General features: G+C 37.1%; 1 protein-coding gene across 2 annotated transcripts; it reads left to right on the top strand.

Annotated features, from left to right (window-relative positions):
- The first annotated feature begins 3,320 nt into the window (after nucleotides 1-3,320).
- Nucleotides 3,321-9,460, top strand: LOC120140371 (ABC transporter B family member 19-like). 2 transcript variants are annotated; one of them, XM_039155358.1, is made up of 11 exons: nucleotides 3,321-3,891; nucleotides 3,984-4,038; nucleotides 4,373-4,548; nucleotides 4,649-4,849; nucleotides 5,066-5,325; nucleotides 5,421-5,737; nucleotides 5,828-6,051; nucleotides 6,152-6,971; nucleotides 7,063-7,304; nucleotides 8,052-9,256; nucleotides 9,377-9,460. In XM_039155358.1, exons 1-11 carry the CDS (start codon nucleotides 3,646-3,648, stop codon nucleotides 9,378-9,380), a joined length of 3,750 nt encoding a protein of 1,249 aa, XP_039011289.1. In that variant the 5' UTR covers nucleotides 3,321-3,645; the 3' UTR covers nucleotides 9,381-9,460. The 2 variants fall into 2 exon arrangements, with proteins under 2 accessions (XP_039011289.1, XP_039011288.1); XM_039155357.1 differs by having other exon boundaries at nucleotides 8,052-9,460.
- The last annotated feature ends 415 nt before the right edge of the window (nucleotides 9,461-9,875 follow it).

Below are 9,875 nucleotides of genomic sequence, written 5' to 3'. Positions count from 1 at the left end.
GGGTGAAACTTTATTTTGGTCGGGTCGGGTCTGTTTTTTTTAAAGTGTGATATTCGGGTCGGGTCGAGTCGGGTTCGGGTTTAGGGTGAAAAATACTTGACCCGACCCAAAAAATATATAATTTTACCTTATATATTTATGAATAATTACAATAATACCCCTCTCTATATATTTGTTTTCCAATTAAGTCATTGTTTTTATTGAATAAAAATATTTTTTTTATTTCGGGTCGGGTTTCTAATTCATATATTTGCGTTAAGAGTAATCCCATCAATTTGATCAAAATTCTTTTGCTGCACTTCTGCATCCATTAGAGTAGATGTAGTTCCCTCCAACGTGAAAGGTTCACGACTGACAGTAACCCCAGTGATAAACGGTCTATATTCCAAGGGTAAACCATGCAAGATTGTTACAACTTGTTCGTACTCGGAAATCGGGCTTTCACAATCTACAAGAGCATTGCATACTTCCTTAACTTGGGAGATGAACGCACGCATACTGAGATCTCCTTTTTGGATTGACTTCAATTTGTAGTGCAAGTTCATGATCGTCGTTGTTGATTTGTTGGCAAAGAAACGGTTGACAACACTCCACACCTCTACCGCATTCTCAGCACCAACAAGTTGAGGAAGAAGAGGAAGGCTCACGGTTGACAACACCCCACACCTCTACCGCAGTCTTAGCACCAACAAGTTGAGGAAGAAGAGGAAGGCTAACTGTGGACAACAGCCAAGAAGCTAACGCACTATCTTGAGCAATAAAAGCTTCATGATCTTCATTGTCCACAACCACTCCATCGACACCTGTTATTGTAGGAGACGACGATTGGATGACTCCAGTGAGAAGTTTTTCCAATTTATGACTTCTCATGGTGAGGAGAACTTCTTGTTTCCAGAGAAGAAAATTGTATTCATCAAGCATCACACTTTAATTCTTGTTGGAGAACATTTTAGCTCCGATATTTGGAGTAGAGTCGGTCGAAGCACTTGCTACAGCGGCAGAGTAAGATTCAGACGACGACATCACCTCACACAGCACTAAAAAAATTACAGAAATTATCAAACGAACAGTAAGCACACCAAGATCACAAGAGACTGATACCATGTTAAACTTTTGATTAATGGAAAATCTCTATTTTATTCATTTATAATGAAACGTATATATAGCTTATAAAGGCATTAGAAAACTCCATAACCTCTTGCAACAGCATTGACAGTTGGCATAACCAAATCGGTAACCACTTGTAACAATCTGAGTGGTTAACCCTCAACATTACCTACTGTCCTCTTGTTCCCTTTGATATATACGGGACTAAATTACTTTACTTATTTTAAGAAGACTTAGGGCTGTTTGATAAAATAAAATGATTAAGCGCTGAATGATTTAATGATCTGAATGATTCAATTGTTCTGTATGAATTGACTCTGAATGTGACATGATGTTTGATAATGGTTCTGAATGTACAATCTGAATTATGAATATTTTCATTTTTACCTTCATAATGATTTATTATATTATAAGATATGATTGTTTAATAAGACAACATGTCAAAAAATAGGTATTATGGTAAAATACCGGGTGCTTAATGATTCAGAATGTACTTTAATGCTGAATCATTCAGCAGTGTTTTGTTGTTTCATTCAGTATAGTCTCCATTCAAAGGTGAGAATCAAACACGCTAAATGATGAACGGTTCAACATTCAGTGCTGAACGGTTCATCATTTATCGCTGAATGGTTCCATTTAACAGTAAACAAATGGCCCCTTAATTTGATAATGAAAAAAAACCTCTTATATTTTTTACCCATAAATTTTAGGCATAATGCTAGAAATAGCCTCCAATGTTTTATTTTGGGGCAAAAAATTCTCTCTATAAATGAAAATCAATAGTTAACACACGATTAACGTTTCAAAATATATATTTTTAACCTAAAATGAATAAAAAATGGCTAAAATACCCTAGAAAAAAAGATAAGGGATCACGTGATTATTCTATTAAATATTAGAGGTTTTTTTACTTAAAATAAAACGTTATGAGCCAAAATATTTCAAAAAATAAAATAGAAATATTTCATAAAATAAAATAAAATAGAGGACAAAATATTATTTTGATAAACATTAAAAAATCTAATTTTAATATTACAGCTACAATTTATTTCACAAAATTAATGCTAGATCAACGACTTTCTGTCACAAGATCTAGTTCACAACTGAATTGAAGTAAAGCGTACCAAAAGAAAAGTTAATTGAAATAAATACATGAAGTAGCAAACAAACAACATACTAAAGGAAAAAAGTTATTGTTAAATAAATAAATAAATAAATAAATTTAAAATTACGATACTATAAATATCCTAATTTGAATTGAAAATATTTTTATAAAATAATATTTAAATTAAATTAATAATTAATTCATAATATCAACGATTAATTAAAAAATCCTCAATACACGAGAGAGGAAAAGAGGCTGCCATTGACACATGCAAATTGTCAGTGAATGAAAGAGGTTTCTCTGCTTTTACTTTCTACTTTTTCATTGAAATTCAGATGAGCAGAAAATGGAACAGAATTCAACAGTGATATATATATATATATTATGAATATAAATTAATATTTATTTAAAGATTAATAATCATTTAATAATTAATGCTCATATATATATATATATATATATATGATGTTTGAATTCTAAACGATAGAGATAACAATAGTTTTTTAATTAATGAGGTCGTTTGGTTTGTGCTAATTTATTTATATATATTTTTGATAAGTCTTAATGAATATAAGGTAATATTTATTCAAATACTTTAAATTGTATATCAATGAATGCTCATATTATATATGACATGCTGAAACCCGAAATAATATTTTTTAATACTATTATCAGTAATGTTTTTTAAGTAGAAGGATTGGCCTCTAACAATTTGACAAACCTTTATCACCTTTTACCAAGTGAAATTTGTCTTAGCTATGAGATTTTATATATTTATATTAATCATACAAATTAGTCTAAATTGAAAATTAGATTATATTTTAATTTATATTTTAATCTAAATATAAAATTATATTTTATATTTTAATTCGTCCAAATGAGGAACAATGTCAACTGTCATCCTAAAGTGCTGATGCTTTTAACTTGGATTAAATAATAATATTATAAAAGTAGGAGATGAAATTGTGAAATTAATGTGTATGGACTAAATATTAAATTTAAGCATAGTTTAGGGAGCAAAACTAAAATTGAACCAAAACAAAATATTAATTTGATTTAACTGAAATAAATGCTTTTGGTTTGACCAATAGTGAACACATGCATTATGAACCATTGTTATTCAGTTTCTCTCTTTATATATACACTCACTCAAGCAGTCCTTTTATGCTGCTTTGCCCTTTACTTTTCCCTTCTATTCAGCTGAGTTGAGTTCACGAACTCATAAACTCAGAAACGACATTTTCAGGTTTTCTAGACCTTAAAAAGGGTAAAGAAATATCGAGAGAAAGAGAAAGAAAAAAGGGTCTTTACTCTTTAGATCCATCGTTTCTTCTTTCGCTCTCAGATCTCCTTCGTCTTCAACTCAGCTTAACTCAAGCTCTTTCCTTCCTTTTTCTTTTGATTCAACAACTTGGGTCAGCTTTGGTTTTTAAATGGCTGAAGCAACGGAAACAAAGGCAGTCCCAGAAGCTGAAAAGAAGAAAGAACAAATCTTGCCGTTTTACCAACTTTTCACTTTTGCTGACAAATATGATTATTTGTTGATGATCACTGGTAGCTTGGGAGCTGTCATCCATGGTTCTTCAATGCCTGTTTTCTTCTTGTTGTTTGGTGAAATGGTTAATGGATTTGGCAAAAACCAATCTGATTTGCCCAAAATGACTCATGAAGTTGCCAAGGTTTAACTTTCTCTTTTCTGCTTTGTTTCACCAAGATATCAACTTTTCTTTTATAGATCTAAGATGTATTGTTTTTTGTTTTGTTAATGCAGTATGGACTCTATTTTTTGTATCTTGGTCTCATTGTCTGCCTATCATCTTATGCAGGTATATAATTTTTCTTCCTTATTGTTCTTTTGAACCCTTTTTGTTTTAAATGTATGCAATCTTTGAAAGGAATGGTTAAGGCAAGCATTACAGGTGTTGAATATAATCTACGGGGTCAGAACACATGAGCGACTCGTGTAAACGGACCGCTGGGTGCGTGCCCACATGGTTCTAAAAGGCTGTCTCTCTTTGTCCTTTTTTTTTAATAATCAACATTATCTTTTAACTATACTCCCATCTCTTTCGTTGTCAAAATACATTTGGTTATTACTGTCATGGATTGCTGTTAACTTTATCTGTTAAAAAAAGGGTTAATTTTTTTACTGGTTTCCAGAGATTGCGTGTTGGATGTACACTGGGGAAAGGCAAGTAAGCACATTGAGGAAGAAGTATCTGGAAGCTGTTTTGAAGCAAGATGTTGGCTTCTTTGACACTGATGCAAGAACTGGGGATATTGTTTTTAGTGTCTCGACTGATACTCTACTTGTTCAAGATGCAATCAGTGAGAAGGTTGCTTTATCTTTTCCTTTTTAGTTATATATATATATATATATATATATATATTTGGATTTCTGGGTATGATCTGATGCATAAATGTTGTTTCTTTTAGGTTGGGAACTTTATACATTATCTGTCAACTTTCCTGGCTGGTTTGGTGGTTGGTTTTGTATCAGCATGGAAGTTGGCCCTACTGAGTGTGGCAGTGATCCCTGGAATCGCCTTTGCCGGTGGCTTATATGCGTATACACTGACCGGTCTCACTTCGAAAAGCCGGGAATCCTATGCAAATGCCGGCATTATTGCCGAGCAGGTGAGCACTTTTGGCCTTTGAAAGCATCATAAACTTCTATTTATAACGAATTGACATATAATGTATGCTGGTTTATGAACTCTGTCTACATGTTATTGTGTTAATGAAGTCTTGTTAGGCCATCTTCAAGTCTTCAACATTCGAGGAAGTCGCTTTTCATCGAACTTGATTATCACATAATTAACGTTTTATCTAAGACTTTAATCACATGGACAGGCCATTGCACAAGTTCGTACGGTTTACTCATATGTTGGTGAGAGCAAGGCCCTTAATTCCTACTCGGATGCGATACAAAACACGCTAAAACTTGGATACAAGGCTGGAATGGCGAAGGGTTTGGGGCTCGGGTGTACGTATGGAATAGCTTGTATGTCTTGGGCACTTGTTTTTTGGTATGCTGGTGTTTTTATCCGGAATGGACAGACCGATGGAGGCAAGGCGTTTACTGCAATTTTCTCAGCCATTGTTGGTGGCATGTAAGATCTTAAGCTCATGTTATCTTATCTCCCGTGGTTAAAGGTGAAACAAGCTTTGCCAGGGATGATATTGTTTAAATTTTTTACCATTGCAGGAGTTTGGGTCAGTCATTTTCGAATCTCGGGGCATTTAGTAAAGGAAAAGCAGCTGGTTACAAACTGATGGAGATTATCAATCAAAAGCCCTCCATAATCCAAGACCATTCGGATGCGGAAGTACTGCCCGAGGTTAATGGCAATATAGAATTCAAGGATGTCACTTTCAGCTACCCATCAAGACCGGATGTTATCATCTTTAGCAATTTCTCGATCTTCTTTCCAGCAGGAAAGACGGTTGCCGTTGTTGGGGGTAGTGGTTCCGGGAAGAGTACTGTTGTCTCTCTGATTGAGAGGTTCTATGATCCTAACCAGGGTAATTAAGAGAACCTTTTCGTGTTTGAAGAATGGTAATGTTTGCCCCTCGTATTATATAGCTGATGTGTATGTTTGTTTGGCTAAGCAGGACAGGTTTTGTTGGATGATGTCGACATAAAGACACTGCAACTGAAATGGTTACGCGACCAGATCGGATTGGTGAATCAAGAACCTGCTCTCTTTGCAACGACGATCCTCGAGAACATACTATATGGAAAACCCGATGCAATGATGGATGAAGTGGAAGCTGCTGCTTGTGCTGCAAATGCTCACAGCTTTATTACTCTACTTCCAAATGGTTATAACACTCAGGTTGGTCTCTTTGAGTTTAATATTCTAGTTCAAATTTCAACTCGTGGCTCCATGACAATTTGTGTTGCAATCTGTTTTGTGTGCCTTAATGCGAATTCAGGTGGGAGAGCGAGGAATCCAACTCTCGGGTGGCCAAAAACAGAGAATAGCAATTGCTAGAGCCATGTTGAAGAACCCTAAGATCTTGCTCCTTGATGAAGCAACAAGCGCACTCGATACTGGCTCTGAGAGTATTGTTCAGGAAGCTCTTGATCGACTCATGGTTGGGAGAACAACTGTGGTTGTTGCACATCGACTTTCCACCATAAGGAACGTGGATTCAATAGCTGTTATACAACAAGGGCAAGTTGTCGAGACGGGAACACATGAAGAATTGATTGCAAAGGCAGGGGCGTATGCTTCATTAATCAGATTCCAAGAAATGGTGGGAAACAGAGATTTTGCTAACCCGTCAACTCATCGTTCACGTTCATCACGTCTAAGTCATTCACTGTCAACTAAGTCTTTAAGCCTCCGGTCCGGTAGTTTGCGGAACTTGAGCTATTCTTACAGTACTGGTGCTGATGGCAGGATAGAGATGATCTCAAATGCTGAAACGGAACGCAAAAACCCTGCACCGCATGGCTATTTCTGCCGGCTTCTCAAGCTAAATGCTCCCGAGTGGCCCTATTCAATCATGGGAGCTGTTGGTTCAGTGCTTTCCGGTTTTATCGGACCAACTTTTGCCATCGTGATGAGCAATATGATTGAGGTCTTCTACTATACAAATCCTACCTCTATGGAAAGAAAGACTAAAGAATACGTTTTCATCTACATCGGAGCCGGTCTATATGCTGTCGTTGCATATTTGATTCAGCATTATTTCTTCAGTATTATGGGAGAAAACCTCACAACAAGAGTTAGGCGGATGATGCTCGGAGGTACTAATTTGCAGCTAGAAATTACCTTTCATTTGCATAACATTTTAAAAGTATGCTTGTTAATTTTATGGTGTTTTTCTTCTCAATTCAGCAATTCTAAGGAATGAAGTAGGATGGTTCGATGAGGAAGAACACAATTCGAGCCTTCTTGCAGCGAAATTGGCAACTGATGCAGCAGATGTTAAATCCGCCATAGCCGAGAGGATCTCGGTGATACTGCAAAACATGACATCACTTCTCACCTCTTTCATCGTCGCCTTCATAGTGGAATGGAGGGTCTCTCTTCTCATCCTAGGCACCTTCCCTCTTCTAGTCCTTGCGAACTTCGCTCAGGTAATCTCTTCACACAATGATTCCACCATTTTTGTCAACTAATTCAATCCATTTTCCTCAAAAAGCTTGAATCTTTCTCATCTCTGGAATCTAACACTTTAACTTCTCATTAAACGACAACATAAGAAAATCCATGGCCCATCTCCACTTCTCTGCACGTGCTTCCTCCAAGTTTGCTGCACACATATTTATATATCTATTATTACATTACCACTATGAATAATCAGTGAGCAATAAAATAATAAAGATTCCATCTTCTGAGAAAGTGTTCTTCCCATAAGTCAACATTTTCAACTTGTTTAATCTGCAACGACGCTGTAGATTACAGTGCAAATTAGTTTTATTTCAGATTTTAGAAAAACCAACTTATTAAAAGGGAAAAACAACTTCTTGGAACCCGAGCGTTGTTGTGTAGCAGATGCCAACAAATATATATGAAAGTTTCAAGAGATTCTTTCCCCGTGATCATATAATTCATCATCTTTTGAGGTCCTTTTTCTCTGTTGTTTTGTTTTTATTTCCCTAGAGTGTCAGGTTTCGACAGTAAAACAGTGTTATGGCAGTGACAAACAGTGAGAAAGTTACCATGTAAAGGACTAGGTAGTAAAATGTATCGGAAATGGATATTTTATGGAAAATGAATAACAGTTAATAACTGATTGCTTTCTGAAATGTCTTGGATTCCTTGGCAATTTGAAGTATATACTGCTTCTCGACGGTTGATTCCGTGGTTATTTTGCACTGCAGCAACTTTCTCTCAAGGGGTTTGCCGGTGACACTGCAAAGGCGCACGCAAAGACGAGCATGATTGCAGGTGAAGGTGTAAGCAATATCCGAACAGTTGCGGCCTTCAATGCGCAAAACAAGATCCTTTCTCTATTTTGCCATGAACTCCGAGTTCCGCAGATGCGAAGTCTTCGTCACAGCCAAACTTCGGGCTTCCTTTTTGGCCTGTCTCAACTTGCTCTTTATGCTTCCGAAGCGCTTATACTTTGGTATGGTGCTCACCTGGTCAACGAAGGGGTCTCGACATTCTCTAAGGTGATCAAGGTTTTCGTGGTATTAGTGGTCACTGCGAATTCCGTGGCAGAAACGGTTAGTCTTGCTCCTGAGATTGTTAGGGGTGGTGAAGCTGTTGGTTCGGTGTTCTTGATTTTAGATCGTTCAACCAAGATTGACCCCGATGATCCAGAGGCGGAGCCGGTTGAAACAATTCGTGGAGAAATTGAACTCAGGCATGTTGATTTTACATATCCTTCACGACCTGATGTCAGCGTGTTCAAAGACCTTAACCTTCGAATCCGTGCCAGCCAAAGCCAAGCACTTGTTGGGGCCAGTGGCTCCGGAAAAAGTTCAGTCATTGCATTGATTGAACGATTCTATGATCCTACAGCTGGAAAGGTTATGATTGACGGAAAAGATATCCGGAGATTGAACTTGAAATCTCTCAGGCTTAAAATTGGATTGGTGCAACAAGAGCCGGTCCTCTTTGCTGCCAGCATTTTCGATAATATTGCTTATGGCAAAGAAGGAGCAACCGAAGCTGAAGTAACCGAAGCAGCACGCGCAGCTAATGTGCACGGTTTTGTTAGTGCATTGCCTGATGGATACAAAACACCAGTTGGCGAGAGAGGGGTTCAGCTCTCCGGAGGTCAGAAACAAAGAATCGCGATCGCAAGGGCCGTGCTTAAGGACCCAACAATACTACTACTTGACGAGGCCACAAGTGCACTCGATGCGGAGTCCGAGTGTGTGCTACAAGAAGCACTCGAAAGGCTAATGAGGGGCCGCACCACGGTGCTCGTGGCTCACCGTCTCTCTACAATTAGAAATGTCGACAGTATCGCAGTAGTGCAAGATGGACGAATCGTGGAACAAGGCAGCCACTCTGACTTGATTAGCCGACCCGAAGGAGCCTATTCGAGGCTATTGCAACTGCAACATCATCACATATGAAAATGTTACCCATTGTTAAAAAAAAAAAAAGTTGAAACAACATGGCCTTGTTGGGGGTGGTCATTAAGTTTGGGACCCATTAACCTTTTTGTGTGTTCCATATTTCTGTGTTTGAAATGATGATAGTTGTAGATAGTGTGGGAGACTGTATCTTGTGCCTCATTTTCCAATGCTAAATTATTCATATCAATGCCTTTCCACTTCAAAATGTAGGGTGAGTAAACTACCTTTTTCATCACTCAACTTAGACCCTATTTTTATTTTGGTCACTCAATTTTAAAATTTCTAATTTCATCACTACACTTTTGAATTACTTTTATTTTGATATGGATTTTTTTCCTGGTGCGAAAGTCGCTTGTTGTCCATCTATTTTTTTTCCATTTCATCATCTTCTCAACAAACAAGAATCATTTAGAGTTGTATCCTCATGTTGTTTGACCACTTCAAACACCCACCAACTCGTTTCATTGTCTCTAACCACTATATCAATTTAGATTTTTCTAAAATCTCTCTAAAATTCTCGAATTTCAATCCAAAACTCAAAAGGCAAATGACTCCGATCTATAATCTACACCTTCTAATCAACGTGAAATCATGATATATTGTTCGTCTCTT

This window comes from Hibiscus syriacus, unplaced genomic scaffold (genome assembly GCF_006381635.1).
Source record: "Hibiscus syriacus cultivar Baekdansim isolate YM2019G1 unplaced genomic scaffold, ASM638163v2 tig00110783_pilon, whole genome shotgun sequence".
Classification (NCBI taxonomy): Eukaryota; Viridiplantae; Streptophyta; class Magnoliopsida; order Malvales; family Malvaceae; genus Hibiscus; species Hibiscus syriacus.
This window is presented reverse-complemented; position numbering and strand designations above follow the sequence as displayed.

Bases quoted from the DNA above. Each gene is read 5' to 3' on its own strand.
- LOC120140371 (XM_039155358.1), top strand. From the start codon at position 3,646: ATGGCTGAAGCAACGGAAACAAAGGCAGTCCCAGAAGCTGAAAAGAAG. The intron at 5,738-5,827 runs GTAATTAAGAGA...TTGGCTAAGCAG, and splicing joins GTTCTATGATCCTAACCAGG to GACAGGTTTTGTTGGATGAT. The intron at 6,052-6,151 runs GTTGGTCTCTTT...ATGCGAATTCAG, and splicing joins CAAATGGTTATAACACTCAG to GTGGGAGAGCGAGGAATCCA.